Source organism: Hyperolius riggenbachi, chromosome 11 (genome assembly GCF_040937935.1).
Source record: "Hyperolius riggenbachi isolate aHypRig1 chromosome 11, aHypRig1.pri, whole genome shotgun sequence".
Taxonomy (NCBI): domain Eukaryota; kingdom Metazoa; phylum Chordata; class Amphibia; order Anura; family Hyperoliidae; genus Hyperolius; species Hyperolius riggenbachi.
The window spans coordinates 76653525-76673669 of NC_090656.1; the positions used below are offsets into that span (position 1 = coordinate 76653525).

The following is a 20145-nucleotide window of genomic DNA, read 5'->3' on the forward strand; positions in this document are numbered from 1 at the left end:
TGAACGTCCTTTGTTGAGTACTTGGGTATTTCAATAAAGATTTATTTCAAACCCCTTTTTCAGACTCTAGATTATTAGTGGAGCTTATTTATAACTACAGAGTTAAAGAACAATTTAAGTGCGAGGAATATGAAGGCTGCTCCTTTTAAACAATACCAGTTGCCTGGCAGCCCTGCTGATCTATTTGGCCGCAGTAGTGCCTGAATCACACTAGACACAAGCATGCAGCTTATCTTGTCAGAAACCTCTGATCATCTGCAGCTTGTTCAGTGTCTATGGCTAAAAGTATTACAGGCAGAGGATCAGCAGGATAGCCGGGTATTGCTTTAAAAGCAAATATGGCATCCTCCATATCCCTCTTGCATTAGGTGTCCTTTAAGGTGTGCATACAATGACGGAAGGTCAGCAGATGCGACCATCAGATAATCCCTCTCTGATTGGAGAGGCATCTATTGCTACTGGTGAGGTGCAAACAGATTTCAAAATCTGTTCAGCCGGCCTCCCAGGTCTCCCCATGTACTATGGGTACCGTGCTGAGTGCCACAGGCTCGCCTGTCTACTGACGTGCCTTTTCCTGTGTCCCACGTCCTTTTTCCATGACCCCTGGGGGTGCCTATACCACGTGGCCCCGCCCCAAGCACTGACATACATGCGGCAGGGTCATAGGGCACAGGCGCCCTCGGCAACCATGAAGAACGACGTGGGACGCAGGAGGAGAAACCCAGCTGGGGGTACATTTTTTTTTTTTTTACATGGGGAGAGACTAGCTAGGGGGCCCATCAGTCATTGGGAAATCGAACGCTGCACTGCTTCACGCCCAATGGACCCCTTCCTAACAAGCTCTTTTGATTGATTTTGGATTGAAATAACAATTGGGTGGCCATGTTGAAGTATCGATCTCTGCCAGATTTCATCACTGATCGAATTAGCCAGATATCGATGCTGCAAACTGAGCAATGTATGGGCACCATCACAGTGAGGCAGACTCTGGGCGGGGCTTCTTGCAGCCTCTGCTGAGGAGATCTTTTAACATACATGAGGGAGATTCTGCCTCTCAACAGGACAAGAGGGAATGTTTATCACCAGTTTGTAAATTATTGTTCTAATAAACAAAGGTTTTCCTGTCAGTGGAATGCAGGAACTGGATATATGCTTAGTCTAGATGGTGCTCATCGATCTGCTTTTAAGAGTAAACATACATATATCCAGGCACATCGCCTCTAGTTAGGACATTAAATAAATTATTAGGGAAAGGGAGGTGCTGAAGGGGGTGTGGCTAGAAAACAGCAAAAATCTATTAACCCTTCGCACACATGCAAATGTTCACACAATTGCATTCACAGATTCACTCATCCAGGCACAACTGTTATCCCTACAGCTAAATTAAAAGCCAGGGTTTTAGTTCACAGAAGAATGCATTCTTATGCTTAATCACCTATACTGCGCAGAAGTACCCAGGTAAACATAGGTGTCCTAACTCTGGCCCTGTAACATGCATAGTGCAGACATGCAAACACATTCATTGCATCAAACCTATCAATGGATTGGGAGCACACATCCTAACTTCCTCTCCTGGGAAAGACAGTGCATCTTACCAATCGCACAAGGGAGCTAATGTTATGTGTCCATGTGCACAATGCGCATACACCAGCATAAGCTGTCTGCATGCTGACAAACATACAGGGGAAGGGGGAGTGCACCGAATTGGACCCTAGCCACAGGGGTCAATGATAAGAATAAACATACATATATCCAGGCACATCGCCTCTAGTTAGGACATTAAATAAATTATTAGGGAAAGGGAGGTGCTGAAGGGGGTGTGGCTAGAAAACAGCAAAAATCTATTAACCCTTCGCACACTCACATGCAAATGTTCACACAATTGCATTCACAGATTCACTCATCCAGGCACACCTATGTTTACCTGGGTACTTCTGCGCAGTATAGGTGATTAAGCATAAGAATGCATTCTTCTGTGAACTAAAACCCTGGCTTTTAATTTAGCTGTAGGGATAACAGTTGTGCCTGGATGAGTGAATCTGTGAATGCAATTGTGTGAACATTTGCATGTGAGTGTGCGAAGGGTTAATAGATTTTTGCTGTTTTCTAGCCACACCCCCTTCAGCACCTCCCTTTCCCTAATAATTTATTTAATGTCCTAACTAGAGGCGATGTGCCTGGATATATGTATGTTTATTCTTATCATTGACCCCTGTGGCTAGGGTCCAATTCGGTGCACTCCCCCTTCCCCTGTATGTTTGTCAGCATGCAGACAGCTTATGCTGGTGTATGCGCATTGTGCACATGGACACATAACATTAGCTCCCTTGTGCGATTGGTAAGATGCACTGTCTTTCCCAGGAGAGGAAGTTAGGATGTGTGCTCCCAATCCATTGATAGGTTTGATGCAATGAATGTGTTTGCATGTCTGCACTATGCATGTTACAGGGCCAGAGTTAGGACACCTATGTTTACCTGGGTACTTCTGCGCAGTATAGGTGATTAAGCATAAGAATGCATTCTTCTGTGAACTAAAACCCTGGCTTTTAATTTAGCTGTAGGGATAACAGTTGTGCCTGGATGAGTGAATCTGTGAATGCAATTGTGTGAACATTTGCATGTGAGTGTGCGAAGGGTTAATAGATTTTTGCTGTTTTCTAGCCACACCCCCTTCAGCACCTCCCTTTCCCTAATAATTTATTTAATGTCCTAACTAGAGGCGATGTGCCTGGATATATGTATGTTTATTCTTATCATTGACCCCTGTGGCTAGGGTCCAATTCGGTGCACTCCCCCTTCCCCTGTATGTTTGTCAGCATGCAGACAGCTTATGCTGGTGTATGCGCATTGTGCACATGGACACATAACATTAGCTCCCTTGTGCGATTGGTAAGATGCACTGTCTTTCCCAGGAGAGGAAGTTAGGATGTGTGCTCCCAATCCATTGATAGGTTTGATGCAATGAATGTGTTTGCATGTCTGCACTATGCATGTTACAGGGCCAGAGTTAGGACACCTATGTTTACCTGGGTACTTCTGCGCAGTATAGGTGATTAAGCATAAGAATGCATTCTTCTGTGAACTAAAACCCTGGCTTTTAATTTAGCTGTAGGGATAACAGTTGTGCCTGGATGAGTGAATCTGTGAATGCAATTGTGTGAACATTTGCATGTGAGTGTGCGAAGGGTTAATAGATTTTTGCTTTTAAGAGTAGGCACTAATCAATAATGCAAATGTATTGAATTACTGATTGTTCTCTCTGTTACGGGCATAGGCTGTGAAATGTCATTGGACTGGGCATTGAATAGGAATACATTTATTTTTATAGCTTTAAAAAAAAGAAAAAAAATAATTGTCATTTAAAATGTATCATCTGCAAAAGTTAAGCCATCCCTCTGTAAGCAGCTGTTATTAATGCTATATGAAGTGGAAACACAATGGTTTAGTTTCAGAGAGGATTTCTTTCAAGACCATAGAAGTAGAGTGGCAGGTTTCTCCCTGGAAGAGCGAGCTGATCATTAGCACAGCAAATACCTTCCTAAAGTTTATTTAAACTCACACAGAAGCCCAAATCTTTGTTTTCAGTGTGATCGCACGGAGTGGGCAGGGGGGGGCCTGCGATCGCACGGAGTGGGCAGGGGCGGGCCTGCGATCGCACGGAGTGGGCAGGGGGGGCCCGCGATCGCACGGAGTGGGCGGGGGGGCCCGCGATCGCACGGAGTGGGCGGGGGGGGCCCGCGATCGCACGGAGTGGGCGGGGGGGGGCCGCGATCGCACGGAGTGGGCGGGGGGGGCCCGCGATCGCACGGAGTGGGCAGGGGGGGGCCCGCGATCGCACGGAGTGGGCAGGGGGGGGCCCGCGATCGCACGGAGTGGGCAGGGGGGGGCCTGCGATCGCACGGAGTGGGCAGGGGGGGGGCCTGCGATCGCACGGAGTGGGCAGGGGGGGGCCTGCGATCGCACGGAGTGGGCAGGGGGGGGCCTGCGATCGCACGGAGTGGGCAGGGGGGGCCTGCGATCGCACGGAGTGGGCAGGGGGGGCCTGCGATCGCACGGAGTGGGCAGGGGGGGCCTGCGATCGCACGGAGTGGGCAGGGGGGGCCTGCGATCGCACGGAGTGGGCAGGGGGGGCCTGCGATCGCACGGAGTGGGCAGGGGGGCCTGCGATCGCACGGAGTGGGCAGGGGGGGCCTGCGATCGCACGGAGTGGGCAGGGGGGGCCTGCGATCGCACGGAGTGGGCAGGGGGGGCCTGCGATCGCACGGAGTGGGCAGGGGGGGCCTGCGATCGCACGGAGTGGGCAGGGGGGGCCTGCGATCGCACGGAGTGGGCAGGGGGGGGGGGCCTGCGATCGCACGGAGTGGGCAGGGGGGGGGGGGCCTGCGATCGCACGGAGTGGGCAGGGGGGGGGGGGCCTGCGATCGCACGGAGTGGGCAGGGGGGGGGGCCTGCGATCGCACGGAGTGGGCAGGGGGGGGGGGCCTGCGATCGCACGGAGTGGGCAGGGGGGGGGGGCCTGCGATCGCACGGAGTGGGCAGGGGGGGGGCCTGCGATCGCACGGAGTGGGCAGGGGGGGGGGGGCCTGCGATCGCACGGAGTGGGCAGGGGGGGCCTGCGATCGCACGGAGTGGGCAGGGGGGGCTGCGATCGCACGGAGTGGGCAGGCGGGGTCTGAGATCGCACGGAGTGGGCAGGGGGGGCCCGCGATCGCACGGAGTGGGCAGGGGGGGCCCGCGATCGCACGGAGTGGGCAGGGGGGGCCCGCGATCACATGGAGTGGGCGGGGGTGATCGCACGGAGTGGGCAGGCGGGGTCCGCCATCACATGCATCTGTTTTTTCTATCCAAAGATGGAGTTGCAGTTAAAAAGCCATTTTCATGCAGTCACTAAATAGTGAAGCTTCACATCCTGGCAGTAATGGATTCAGTAAGACTGACAGCTGTTTAACCTTTTTACTTAGCATGAAATGCTTTATTTAGATAGAAATTAACTCAAAACATAACTAGGCCACGAGTCCCAAATGAGCAGCAAACTTTTTTTCTAAAAATATACAATCGCAACAGAAAATGGTTCAGTTCATGACATTCTGCTGTCATTCTCTACAGAGTACTTCATACAAAGCCCAGATGTAAAAAACCCTTTCCTTGATCAAGTGATTACTAAAGAGAACTGAAAGCAGCAAGCGACTCTTAGGGCTGGTGCACACCAAAACCCGCTAGCAGATCCGCAAAATGCTAGCAGATTTTTAAACGCTTTTTTTTATTTTTCTATGGCGTTTTGCTAGCGTTTTGCGGATTGCTGCTGCGGTTTTCAGTATAGTAGATTTCATATATTGTTACAGTAAAGCTGTTACTGAACAGCTTCTGTAACAAAAACGCCTGCAAAACCGCTCTGAAGTGCCGTTTTTCAGAGCGGTTTGCGTTTTTCCTATACTTAACATTGAGGCAGAAACGCACCCGCAATCCAAAAAATGCCTCACCCAGGCATTTTTCGTTTCTGCAAAACGCCCCCCGCTCTGGTGTGCACCACCCCATTGAGATACATTGACCAAGCAGATCCGCAGCCGCAAGCGGATCTGAAAACGCCCAAAAAGCCGCTCGGTGTGCACCAGCCCTTACAGACAGATAGGGCTGGTGCACACCGAGCGGCTTTTTGGGCGTTTTCAGATCCGCTTGCGGCTGCGGATCTGCTTGGTCAATGTATCTCAATGGGGTGGTGCACACCAGAGCGGGGGGCGTTTTGCAGAAACGAAAAATGCCTGGGTGAGGCATTTTTTGGATTGCGGGTGCGTTTCTGCCTCAATGTTAAGTATAGGAAAAACGCAAACCGCTCTGAAAAACGGCACTTCAGAGCGGTTTTGCAGGCGTTTTTGTTACAGAAGCTGTTCAGTAACAGCTTTACTGTAACAATATATGAAATCTACTATACTGAAAACCGCAGCAGCAATCCGCAAAACGCTAGCAAAACGCCTCATAAAAATAAAAAAAAGCGTTTAAAAATCTGCTAGCATTTTGCGGATCTGCTAGCGGGTTTTGGTGTGCACCAGCCCATAGTGCTGAGTTCTAATTATGTATTTACATTATATAGCGCTGACATATTTTTTAGCACTTCACAGAATACAGTCATGCCGCCAACTGCCCTCAGAAGCAAGACCGGTAATAAGGGCGCGGGACATTTGGGCTCCACCATAGGATGTAATGTGAATAAGGGCTGTAGTGGAGCTCAGAGGGTTATTTTGGCACCTAATGTCCAATATTATTTATTCATATAGCAGTGACATCTGCAGCACTTTACAGAGTACATAGCCATGTCACTGGCTGTCCTCAGAGGAGCGCACTGTCTACTCAGTGCCATAGTGGTAGTCTAATGCCCCTACCATAGTCTACAACACTTTGGGGGGCGAACCAATTAACTTAGTATGTTTTTAGGATGTAGATGAAATCTGAAATGGCCAGAGGAAACCTACTTAAAGAAGAAAAAAAAATCTGCAACTCTCCAAAGGCTTCCGTAAAACTTCCACTTTGATTCATAAGAAAAACAGGACAGACAAAATGGCTGACTCGTTTCAGACAGCAGTGTGCATCTTACTCATAGCTCTTACACAAGCAATTTGTGATCTAGATCAGCCCACAAATTTGACTTTAAATTCTCTCCTCACCTTCGAATAAAAAAAGACTGCATATTTTTCATGTGGGAGAAATAAATGTTTGGACAGATGTACGCGATCTTCTGTAGCAGTCGGAAATTCTGACCCTCAGGGGCCTAGTCGTGCAGCCCACATGCTGTAAAAGGCATAACCAACAGGGTACAACATAAACAACGTATTAAATATTACAGTTAACATACTGTCGTATAGGAAAACTTTTGTTCAAACTATAAGATAAGATTGGTCTCACCATGTCATGTACAACAGATTATCGAGTCCCCACATCTATAGGATCCCATCTGTTGTGACGAAGAAAGACTTGGTCTACCTTCAGTGTAATTTTTCTTTCCTTTGTAATCGCTATTGAGATTATGGCCTGTTCCCGCCCCTTCCCGGTTCATGAAATTGCTCCCATTAGCCAACTGTCACCATCTGCAGTCACATGATATTGGGGACAGATTAGTGGCCACTGCCGTTTAAAATTTAAGCCCAGGGCCATGTGTGGGGAGTGTTTTCCTGTTGCCCATTGCAAGCAGCCATAGGTCTTGTTTCATTTGCAAAGTAGCCCTGTAAAATAATTTGGAAGCTGGACAAATGTGTTATGCTGGGTACACACGATACGTTTTTCTGCTCGATTTTCCATCCGATCGTTTTTTCCTGCTCGATTCTCATCTTCTGCTTGTTTTTTTTTTTTTTTTTTTTTTTTTTTATCTTTTTCAATTCAGTTCTATGAAAAAAAATCGAGCCAAAACGATCGGAAGGAATATTGGACATGCTGGAAATGTATCTATCGAACCCATCTATGCCTCTAGAGTTCCTGAAAAATTATAAATCAGTGGTTGACATGAAGTGTTGGTGTCTAAAATTTTCAAAAAGAATCCAAAACTAAAGTTTGGACACCAGCACTATGAATAACTATCAATCTAGAACGAGATGGCCTTGGTAGTGCCTAGATTGCCTTCAGAAAGTAGTCCATTGAGAAGTTTTGGTAGATGCTGTATTTGATCCACTCTGTATTCAATCTGGATCTGGAACTGAAACGGTATCTTATTCATGTGGTGGTAATAATTGACATTTCAGATATTTTATTTTTGCTTTTTAAACTTGTGAATGTTAATATTTCTTTCTTCATTCCTCTGCAGTCGAACCACCCACAATAAGGTCAGTGCTAGTACAAAAACTGCCACAGAACCTCCTCCACCGAAAACCAGCCCTCCGAAAGTGGTCCCTGCAAAACCCAAAGCCAAGCCGCCAAAGACGAAGGCTGAACCTCCACCAAAAAAGAGGAAACAGTGGAAAGAGGAGTTCTCCTCTTCTCAGTCAGACTCCTCTCCAGACCTGCAGAGTGATGAGGAAGGTGAGACCTCAGGCTTAAGTGAACAGTACCCAACTGGAAGTAGAACACACACACACACACACACACACACACACACACACACACACACACACACACACACACACACACACACACACACACACACACACACACACACACACACACACACACACACACACACACACACACACACACACACACACACACCTCCGGTTTGAGAAAGGTGGGAGGGGCACTTTACTCTTGTCCTGGATCTCCACTGCCTGATGGGGACCCCTTAAAGAATTACTTATATTCCCTGCTCGCTACACTGCTTTGCACAGGCATTCTATTGTAATTATCTTAAAGAGAATCTGTATTGTTAAAATCGCACAAAAGTAAACATACCAGTGCGTTAGGGGACATCTCCTATTACCATCTGTCACAATTTCGCCGCTCCCCGCCGCATTAAAAGTGGTTAAAAACAGTTTTAAAAAGTTTGTTTATAAACAAACAAAATGGCCACCAAAACAGGAAGTAGGTTGATGTACAGTATGTCCACACATAGAAAATACATCCATACACAAGCAGGCTGTATACAGCATTCCTTTTGAATCTCAAGAGATCATTGTGTGTTTCTTTCCCCCTGCATTTCTCATGCACTGAAGTTTCAGGCTGCTCGTTTCTTCCTGCAAACAGCTTTGCCCTTGTCTAATTCCTCAGTATGTGAAAGCCCAGCCAGCTCAGAGGACGTTTGTAAAAGATAAGAGAGAAGAGAGAAGCTGCCTCTAAATAATACACAGGCAGTGTGCATAGAGGGTTCATAGCAGAACCACAACACTGAAGAACTTGGCAGCCTTCCAGACACAGGCTGACAAGTCTGACAGGGGAAAGATACATTGATTTATTACAGAGACTGTGATAGCAGAAAGTGCTGCAGTAAGCCAGAACACATTAGAATAGCTTTTGGAACTTGTAGGATTATAAAAAACGGGATGCAATTTTTGTTACGGAGTCTCTTTAATGACCACATGAGGTTCAACCAGTTGTGGTTGGGGGAGTTCATTGTCCATCTTTTAGTGTTTTCTCTTCTTTGCCCCCCCTCCACCTGGATATGCTCGATTTGCTTCATGCAGTGGGGGGCACAGAGGAAGGTAGAAAAAATATGAACCTTACTGACAATTTTTGAATGTTCCCCTTAAAGTGGAATAAAACTCTGACATAACATTCAATGAGAATGTGTTTTCCTACTTTTTATTACCCATCCAGTTACCATATTTGCTTTTCTGCACAAGTAATATAAGTTCCCAAAGTACAGTTTATCTGCTCTGAAAGCTACTATTGCATCTTATTCATAGTTGTAAGTCTATTAAAATATTCTTGTGAGCTCTTCTGACCTGTGTGCATGCTTGAAGCAGAAAGGGCTCCTTTTCAGCACAGCTAGAAATGTAGCAAACAGAGTAATGCAAACAAAAGATAATGTTATCTACTCTTTGGATATGGATCAGAAGCTGAAGGGGCTTTCCACTGCAGAACAAACTGCTGTGTTTAACTGTTTGAATACTGTTCTGCTAAAAGGTTTAATGCTGTAAGTAATCTTTTACAGCAAAGAAGAAATGCTTAGTTTTAGACCACTTTATTGAGAAATCCCTTTTTGTATTCCCTATATTACATCTCCATTTTGTTTGGTGTTGCAGAGTTCGAGCCCCCACCGCCTCCAATAATAACTCGATTTTTGAACACAAGAGCAATGAAGGAAGCATTCAAGGGATATGTTGAACTTCTAGTTGGAGTTGCTTTGGAAGCAGAGACAATCCAGAATCTGGAGAAAGACAATGGTGGGTTCCTATCACATCTGTCGGTGTCAGTGGTTTTCTGTAATGCACTAATGGATCGCTAGATGTAAACACGGGATCAGTAGCTCAGTGCCTACAAATATAAATACAGGTAGTCCCCGGTAACTAACAAGATAGGGACTGTAGGTTCCTTCTTAACCCGAATCTGTTCTTAAGTCGGAACACTGTGCCATCTCTGTCCCCTGTACCTCCTCTGTGCCTCCAATGTCCCCCTCTGTGTTACCTCTGCCCTTTGTACCTATTTATACAAATTTTTAAAAGCCATTGTTTCTTTGATTTTTTTTTTTATCGTTTATCTCAAAAACTACAAGTCCAATTTGAAAAAAAATGTTTTTGACTTGTTCCCATGGAAACAAAGAATCCATGCCAATCGTATCAGCGGGTCGTTCGTAAGTCGGGTGTTCATAAGTCGGGGACTACCTGTAACTGAAACATATGTAGCCATGTGATATGACTAGTGCCAAACTGATCGGTATGTAGCTCATTTTGGGGGTGGCCAAAACATTCCGTTTATGTTCCAGGTTTATGGTGGCATCCAGCTTGTTTATGACCTCTGGATCAGATACTTAAAGACACTGAAGCGAAAAAAAAAAATGATCTAGTAATTATTCATAGTACACAACCAATTCACTATAAGATTAGCAGCAAAGAAAATATTCTCATACTTTTATTTTCAGGTATATAGTGTTTTTTCTAACATTGCATCATTCTATAATATGTGCACATTACACAACACTCAGCATTCAAAATGAGTCTTTCAGAGCAGTCTGTGAAGTAATGACCTCTCCTCTAGCAGAGGAAAAGTAAATAGTCCAGGAACAGTTGAGATAATAAAAGTCAGATGACAGCCCTCTCCACGACTAACTTAGTCGGAGAGCTTAATGGCTTGTTTGCATAGAGATAACAACTGGAGTTTCTCAACTCTTCCTGTACTGGAAACAATTACACTGATGTATCTGATCTTAATGTTTTATTTCTTAGCTGTGCTACACATACAAATCATAATATCATCATTTTTTTTTCGCTTCAGTGTCTCTTACTTTAAAGGAAATCTGAAGATAAACATATGATACAATTCATTGTATGTGTAGTACAGCTAAGATCTAGAACATTAGTAGCAAAGATATGATTCTCATATTGTTTCCAGCACAAGAAGAGTTAAGAAACGTCACTTGTTATATATGCAAATCAGCTTCTCTGAGCTCTCTGATGTATAAATACTTCAGAAAATAGCACTGCTCTCTGGCTACATTTCTCAAAGAAACAATGAAAGACCACTTCAGATAAGCTTTTACTGCAGGGAGTTTCAATGGGTGATCAGCTCTGCTCTGTTTCATAGTTTAAAATGTACAGTGTATTGTTACCGCATGTACGGTAATTTACCGCATGCAGTAATGACACTTTGCGATTCCGATAAATTTTTAGTCGTGTTACCGCATACGGTAAATTTTAGTCATAAATTATCACTTGCTGTAATTTGCATGGTAATTTGCATTAATTTTACCCAAAATCGCTATTCTCATGGAAATTAGGGGGCATGTTAACACATATGGTAATTTACCGTTCAGTTTAAGATCTGCCTGAACCTGGCAGTGAAGTCGGTAAAGTCAATTTGTATGCATATTGCATTTTTTAGTGGAGTTCCTATTCAGGCTGTGTAATAGAAAAGAATAACTAAGATAGAAAATTTCTATAAAATAGAAATAAAACTTCAAATATTTACTGTGAATATATGTGTGTCTATGGGGGTACAAACCTAGGTCGCTACTTTTAACATCCACATCCCCATAATCACTCGTCTGGTGGTCTAGTGACCCCATTCTATATATAGCATTTCCCGGTGTCTTCTGGTCTGCCCTTCTATCCCCATAGTGCTTATCTGGTGCCTTTTCAACCCCATAACAGCATTCCATGCTTTCTAGTGGGCCTCTTTCATGGTGTTTCCTGGTGTCTAGTGGTTCACCCTCCCTCTCCCATACAGCATTCCCTAGTTTATGTTCGACCTTTTCCTTACAACGTACCTCGTGTTTTGTGGTCCCTTCTCCCTTACAGTGTATCTGGTGTCTAGTGGTCCCACCCTCCCTATTTCATAAAGTGTTCCCTTGTGGTCTAGTGGGCACCCTCCCTCCCCCATACATTGTGCCTGGTGGTGTCTAATGGCCCCCCTCTGCCTATACAGCGTATCTGGCATTTAGTGGCCCTCTCTCTTGTACTAGTGGTCTCCCCTCTTCTGTAGAGTGTTCTCTGATGTCTAGTGGGGGGGGGGGGGGGGGGGTTGGAGGAACCACTAATCCCCAGGTATGTTGTATAGGTGGAACCACTAGTGACCAGGTATGACCCGCACCCACCGCTGACCATCCCTGTTCTCTTATGTCACACTTGCATTGATGTTTGCCTATCTTGTAAAGACTGTTTACAGGCACGTTGTATAAATAAAGTGCACCTGTTTTGCAATCTTACAATAGCAGTGCCAGGCTATTTTTCACTTTTCCATTTTCAAGTATATAATTTTTATACAGTAGTGGGAATGTCAGTATGTGGCTGCATCTGTAAGTGTAGTTCTTTAGCAGGCTGCCAGCATTTACCTGGTGTGTCAGGCAGATACTGACCTCATGTGGTGTAATCAGACATTGCTGCTGTGCTGTGATTTCAGACGAAGTGCTCCTTCCGCACATGAGGAAGATTGAAGGTATGCTGAATGAGCATAAGAGGAAGCTGCTTACAAAGCTGCAGATGGAACAACCAATGAAGGTATGGCTGGCCCTTCCCATTACTACCCACTGTGAAATACTGTGTGTTTAGTGGCATTATACCTCTATTACTCTTCTCTTTTTTTTTTTTTTTTCCTTCCCTGCAAAAATGTCTGTGCAGAGCCTTTGCTGCATGTTCTGCCTTTTGTGATACAGCACTGTTACGGCAGGAGAGATTTGGGGCAGGTGGGCTCTTCTGTATCGAGTATGCTGTTACTATTGTGCATTCACTGTTGTGTTCAGTAGCATTTTTTGTTTGGCATTCGGATCAAACATGCACTGGAGAATATGATCAAATTTAGGATCAAAATGCCATAATTGCTGCCTTTGTCCTCCACTTTATAGGTACAGCCATCCTTTAACCACTTGATCACTACAGGTGGTGTTCCCTTTATGAACCAGGGCAATTTTCACATTTCAGCACTCCTCCCATTCATTTGCTAATAACTTTATCGCTACTTATCACACCCACATTATCTACATCTTGTTTTTTGTCACCAGCTAGGCTTTTTTTGAAAGTTGTGGAACTCCGCTCAAACCTCCAACCACCGACAGTGCAGGGCAACAGGCCGCTCCGACCCAAAATCCAAGGCAATAGAAAGTGAAGTCCGCACGATGTCGGTATGGTCAAACCGGCTTTATTGTATCAAACACATGGGCTAAAAACAACACCAAATGCTGACATGTTTCGGACGTCACACGTCCTTAATCATAGCATGGGTGCAAGTGAACAAGGGTGGTCTTTAAATAGAGTTGCACCACACCCAGTATCACAAGCTCAAGGCTCCACCCTCACAAAGGAGTGTGTCGCATACATCTTTGGGAAGTACCCCAAACACAATAGTAGGATAAAAACACATACAAAGTATAAAATATAAATACATATAATTAAATACATTGTAAACCTATTGCAACAATAGATATGGCATATAATAACACAGCACTATAAATATTGCACAAAGACAGACCAAAAATGGAAAATGAAAATAAAAAATGAATAATGAAAAAATTAGGCAACGCAAAGACGGTAACACTATCAGGTAACTGAATATAGGTCCCATCTTGTATTAAGACCTCTTGGTGAGCGTGTCCCCAACTGGAAAATCCAGTATGCTTCTCGAGTGAGGAGACGTTTGTAAACGTCGCCTCCTCTCAAAGGTCTGCTGACACGCTCTATGCCCTGAAATGAAAAAGAAGACATGTCTCCTGAGTGGACTGATCTAAAATGCTTGGCTACATTGGAAACCTCCAAAGTAAGCCAGCCAGCCCCTCTATAATGTTCGCCCACCCGTTGTCTGAGGTGTCGGGTAGTACACCCCACATACTGTAATTGGCATAAAGAACAGGAGACAAGGTAGACAACAGACTTAGTGTGACAATTTATGTATTGTCTAATGGGAAACATTTTCCCATTAGAAAAAGAAACAACGGAACGAGTGGAATTGTGTACACCACAATAGTTACACGTGGAAAAATTGCATCTATAGGAACCAGGGGTGGTCAACCAACACGGTCGCTGAGAACTACTAGAAAACAAACTGGGGGACAAAATACTCCCCAGTGTGGGGGCCCTTCTGCTAGCAAAACTGACCCCCTCTTTGAGAATCTCATTAAAAGTGTCATCGGCCTGCAAGACTGGCAGACATCTTTTTATAATCCGTGTAACCTGTCTATACTCCTGACTGTAGGTGGTCACAAATATTGTGTCCCTAATAGGCTGAGAACGTGTCATACGAGAGCTAGGGCGTAGGATAGTGTTACCGTCTTTGCGTTGCCTAATTTTTTCATTATTCATTTTTTATTTTCATTTTCCATTTTTGGTCTGTCTTTGTGCAATATTTATAGTACTGTGTTATTATATGCCATATCTATTGTTGCAATAGGTTTACAATGTATTTAATTATATGTATTTATATTTTATACTTTGTATGTGTTTTTATCCTACTATTGTGTTTGGGGTACTTCCCAAAGATGTATGCGACACACTCCTTTGTGAGGGTGGAGCCTTGAGCTTGTGATACTGGGTGTGGTGCAACTCTATTTAAAGACCACCCTTGTTCACTTGCACCCATGCTATGATTAAGGACGTGTGACGTCCGAAACATGTCAGCATTTGGTGTTGTTTTTAGCCCATGTGTTTGATACAATAAAGCCGGTTTGACCATACCGACATCGTGCGGACTTCACTTTCTATTGCCTTGGATTTTGGGTCGGAGCGGCCTGTTGCCCTGCACTGTCTGTGGTTGGAGGTTTGAGCGGAGTTCCACAACTTTCAAGTTTCCTGCTCTTTCTTCTCTGCTCCCTCCATGGCCTATATGCTACACATTTAGCTATCAACACCATTAGACATGGCTCAATCTGAACAAAGGACTTTACGCAGCAATACTCTGGCACTCAGCACAGCCAAGGACAGTGTGCTTGATCCTACATTGTCTTCATCCACAACAGCTAGGAAACCAGTGTCCTGCATCCACTCTGTACAACGGAACCTAGACATGGTCCGCAAGCTGGCAGCAACACAGTCTAAGATTACAGTACCGTCACCATCAACTATGTCATCATCTTCAGATCCAGTGTCCCTGTCAGCGGCCGCCCCAGGCTTGCAAAACCTACCTACGATCAGCGCATCCTCGGTGTCTCCCTGTGAAGATGGAGCCAGCCGGGGCTCTGTTGTGAGCATGCCCGCAGTCCTCTTGCCGGATGGGGATCTCTTTGCAGGGGGAGTGCGCTGGTCTCCAGTGGCAGAGGAGACGGCTGTTGATCAGACTCCCCGGGACCCTGGCGCTCTTCCGATGACGTCAGACCTGGGGGCGCGGACGAAATCTTCAGCTTCTCGCAGGTTACCGCTGGAGCCTGCTTCTCTAGGAGAGAGCGTTCCGCTTGCTCCCCGACGCATCTCGGGCAGATTCCTTCCCCTGGCCAGTATGCCGCCGTCACCTTCCATCACGGACAACCATGACCATTCCATAGAGGTCCGCCCGCATTGCGTGCAGCTGGTGCGTGGCCTTCTCAATAACCTGCAGGATCCACAAGCTGTTTTTCATCATGGGACTGCTACCTCAGATTCACAGGTTAGTTTACTGGCGCCAGGTACAGATTTCACAATCTCAGAATCTGTTTCCAGTGTCAAATCGTATGTGGGGGACCACACTTTATCTAATAATCACCCGGCATTGACTGTCTTTTATCCTGAGGACCCAGTGTTATCTAATTCTTCTGCATGTGCTTCCAGCTCTATACCAAATGTGGGTTCAACTGATTCCTCTGCATATGCTTCCAGTGCTATATTGAATATGGGCTCAGCCGACAGCCATTTAATCTCACTGGGTGATTTGGATTATGACTCTGAACGATCCTCCAACTTTGCAGCTGTATTTTCTAGACATTTGGGAGCCTCCTTTAACACTAACTTAGAGACATCACTTAGATCAGCGTTTCTACAACTGGAGGATCTTATGTTAAAGGAAACCAAAGTGTGGTGGGACCTCACAAGTTTAAAACAGTATGTCGCAGACAATATCATTCCACGCGGCTTGAGAATCAAGAAGGTTCCTACCACAATTTATTCTGATAGTTTCACAGTAGAGTGGAATGCTATTTTAAGTGATTGTTCCATTAAATTAATGAAATGAATCATTGAATATGAGGAGCAACGCTTGGTTGATCTTAAACTACAGGTCTCGGAGGTCAAACAGACTCTTGCAAGGCTCGACACGTTGCAGCAGTATGATGAATTGAATAAAAAACTTATGGACAACGTGTCGCGCCTAGAGTCCTTGATCACCGACACCAAACGAGTAAAATATCTCCGTGATGTTAATGATTATAAGAAGGGCGTCGTTTACGAATGGGGTAGGTGGGAGACCTTTTTCCGGTCCCCCAGACCCATCAGTCGGCGCCCTAAGAATAAACCCCCTAAGAAAGTCACCTTTAGTTCACCGGAGACTTCGGACTCTCAGTCTGAAATATCTGACAGCTCTGCTGCATCAGTGCCAGGAGCTCTGGGAGGTCCGAGCACTGGAATACATTCTACCTCAACTATCTCACCTAATCATCTCATGTCAAAAAACCAGCCACCCCTGGTCCCTTTGCCCCGCCAACACAAAAAGTTCAACAGATACAGACAGAAAAAAGGTCGAGGAGGGGCGGTGTAAAACATAGGAAATATAGGCCCACAGTCTCACCTGATCACACGGTTGTTAACCTTTCTGCTACCATCCTGACTACCCCTGAGATCATGTTACTCTCACGGGGGCTTTCTTTTGCCCCCACCGCACACTTTGATGTGTTTGCAACACTTTTGGATGTCAATAGATTTGTGAGGTCTATTCTTCTTAGGAAGCACTTTGGGGATAGACGTCTGGCAGGTGCAGATTCTGCTGCGCTGGCGGGGAATGGAGATATGGCCTTACCTGACATAAGAGACTTTGGGGACACTAAGTCCCGGCTGCTCCTGGAGCAGCTGCTTCCCGAGACGGTGCCTTTGGTCTCTCTGGAAGATGTCAGGCCTATTCCAATCCGCAATCCTGACTTCTATCCCTCAGCTGCCCGTAGTCCTTCTGTAGATGCCTTTCAGGACATTATAGAAAGAGAATTACTTCAGCTTGCCACGACTGGCATTTCTAATTCTCGTGGTAATCTTTCTTCCGCCGAGAAACAGGCCCTCTCTTCTCTTAGGGAGAACGCACGTATAGTTATTAGGAGTGCCGACAAGGGGGGAGCGGTGGTCATATTGGATGCTGAGGTCTATCGTGCCGAGGCGCGTAGACAGCTCCTTGATGTGGCCACCTACTCCCCTCTTAGAGGTGACCCCACTCCGGAGTTTAATAACCAGTTGCGTTCTCTTTTATCTTTTGGAGAATGCTTGGGAGTTCTCTCCAAGCGCGTAGCACAATATCTGGCTGTTCCATCTCCTATTACACCAGTGTTTCACCACCTACCTAAGATCCACAAACAGGGCTTTCCCCCAGAGGGCAGGCCGATTGTTGCCGGCATTGGCTCTCTGGGGGAGCGTCTGGGGAACTGGGTGGATGAACATTTACAACCCCTAGTGCGACGCCTTCCTGGTTATATACGAGATACCAAGCATGTTCTTGGTAGTCTACAGCATTTTCAATGGCGGAACAATTATAGTTGGATAGCCATAGATGTTAAATCTTTATATTCATGCATTCCTCATTCCTTAGCATTGGATGCCTTGGACTTCCATATGGCCAGATATTCGGCTTTCTCCGATGACCTCCAGTTCTTTCTCGGGCGTGCCGCCCATTACCTGCTTACCCACAATTATTTTCTTTTCGACTCTGAGTTTTATTTACAGCGCTGTGGAGCATCGATGGGTGCGAAGTTTTCACCCTCACTCGCCAACCTATATATGGGTTGGTGGGAGGAGCTCCACTTGTTTGCCGATTCTAATACTTTTTCGAGTCACATTGTGTGGTATGGCAGGTATATAGACGACCTGTTGGTCGTCTGGGACGGCACGCCCGATGAGGCTGTTAGATTTGTTGACTTCCTAAATGATAATGTTTTGAATCTTGTTTTCACTTTCCAATGGTCACCAACTGAGGTCAATTATCTTGACCTCACTCTTAGGGGTGACCCTGGCTTGGCCTCTGTGGTCTCCAGCACCTACCGCAAACCCTGCAGTGGCAACTCCACCCTGAGAGCGAACAGTTGCCACCCGTTTCATACCATTCGGGCGGTCCCGGTGGGCGAGTCCATCCGGATTCGCAGGAACTGTTCCGACCCTTCGGCTCTTGGGGTGGAGTTGGACGCTGTAGGCTCCCGTCTCACGGAACGTGGGTATCCTAGCTGGATGATACAGAGGGGGAGGAAACAGGCGGTTATGAGAGCTAGGGATGAACTCCTACGCCCTAGCTCTCGTATGACACGTTCTCAGCCTATTAGGGACACAATATTTGTGACCACCTACAGTTAGGAGTATAGACAGGTTACACGGATTATAAAAAGATGTCTGCCAGTCTTGCAGGCCGATGACACTTTTAATGAGATTCTCAAAGAGGGGGTCAGTTTTGCTAGCAGAAGGGCCCCCACACTGGGGAGTATTTTGTCCCCCAGTTTGTTTCCTAGTAGTTCTCAGCGACCGTGTTGGTTGACCACCCCTGGTTCCTATAGATGCAATGTTTCCACGTGTAACTATTGTGGTGTACACAATTCCACTCGTTCCGTTGTTACTTTTTCTAATGGGAAAATGTTTCCCATTAGACAATACATAAATTGTCACACTAAGTCTGTTGTCTACCTTGTCTCCTGTTCTTTATGCCAATTACAGTATGTGGGGTGTACTACCCGACACCTCAGACAACGGGTGGGCGAACATTATAGAGGGGCTGGCTGGCTTACTTTGGAGGTTTCCAATGTAGCCAAGCATTTTAGATCAGTCCACTCAGGAGACATGTCTTCTTTTTCATTTCAGGGCATAGAGCGTGTCAGCAGACCTTTGAGAGGAGGCGACGTTTACAAACGTCTCCTCACTCGAGAAGCATACTGGATTTTCCAGTGTGGGGACACGCTCACCAAGAGGTCTTAATACAAGATGGGACCTATATTCAGTTACCTGATAGTGTTACCGTCTTTGCGTTGCCTAATTTTTTCATTATTCATTTTTTATTTTCATTTTCCATTTTTGGTCTGTCTTTGTGCAATATTTATAGTACTGTGTTATTATATGCCATATCTATTGTTGCAATAGGTTTACAATGTATTTAATTATATGTATTTATATTTTATACTTTGTATGTGTTTTTATCCTACTATTGTGTTTGGGGTACTTCCCAAAGATGTATGCGACACACTCCTTTGTGAGGGTGGAGCCTTGAGCTTGTGATACTGGGTGTGGTGCAACTCTATTTAAAGACCACCCTTGTTCACTTGCACCCATGCTATGATTAAGGACGTGTGACGTCCGAAACATGTCAGCATTTGGTGTTGTTTTTAGCCCATGTGTTTGATACAATAAAGCCGGTTTGACCATACCGACATCGTGCGGACTTCACTTTCTATTGCCTAGGCTTTTTTTGGGTGGTACTTTTTGCTCAGAATTATTTTGTTCTGAATTCATTTTAATGGGAATACAGTAGAATCTCGTTATAGTAAACTCTGAAATAGTAAACCTCTGGATATTGTAAAACTCAGTTTTCAGGTCTGTATAAATATATAATGTATGACCAATTCTGATATAGTAAACTTCTTATATAGTAAAATACTTTTTCTGGTCCCTTGGAGTTTACTAGAAAGGAATTGTACTGTAATAAGATTAAAAAAATGGAAAAAAATCATTGTTTTTTAGCCACAGCACTTTTTTTGCACATTTTATTTTGGCTGAAAACGGACAAACATTTTATTTGCCCATTCGTTCCGGCTATTACAATGTTTAAAATATGTCTCTAGTACAATGTATGGCGACAATATTTTATTTGGACATAAAGATGTATTTTTTTTCTATTTTGTTGTTCATTTATACTATATAACTAATTACAAGCCCTTATTTGCAAAAATAGCAGTGATACACCCTCAAGTTATACATATTAAAAAGTTGAGTCCCTATGGTAACT

At 45.2% G+C, this 20145-nt stretch overlaps 1 protein-coding gene across 1 annotated transcript in view; it reads left to right on the top strand.

The window, feature by feature from the left end:
- Positions 1-20145, top strand: part of QSER1 (glutamine and serine rich 1) — a 157332-nt gene that overhangs the window by 114698 nt on the left and 22489 nt on the right. The window contains exons 8-10 of the mRNA XM_068260999.1: positions 7790-8004; positions 9660-9800; positions 12472-12569. Coding sequence (XP_068117100.1) covers positions 7790-8004; positions 9660-9800; positions 12472-12569 — 454 coding nt within the window. The remainder of the gene's footprint in view (positions 1-7789; positions 8005-9659; positions 9801-12471; positions 12570-20145) is intronic.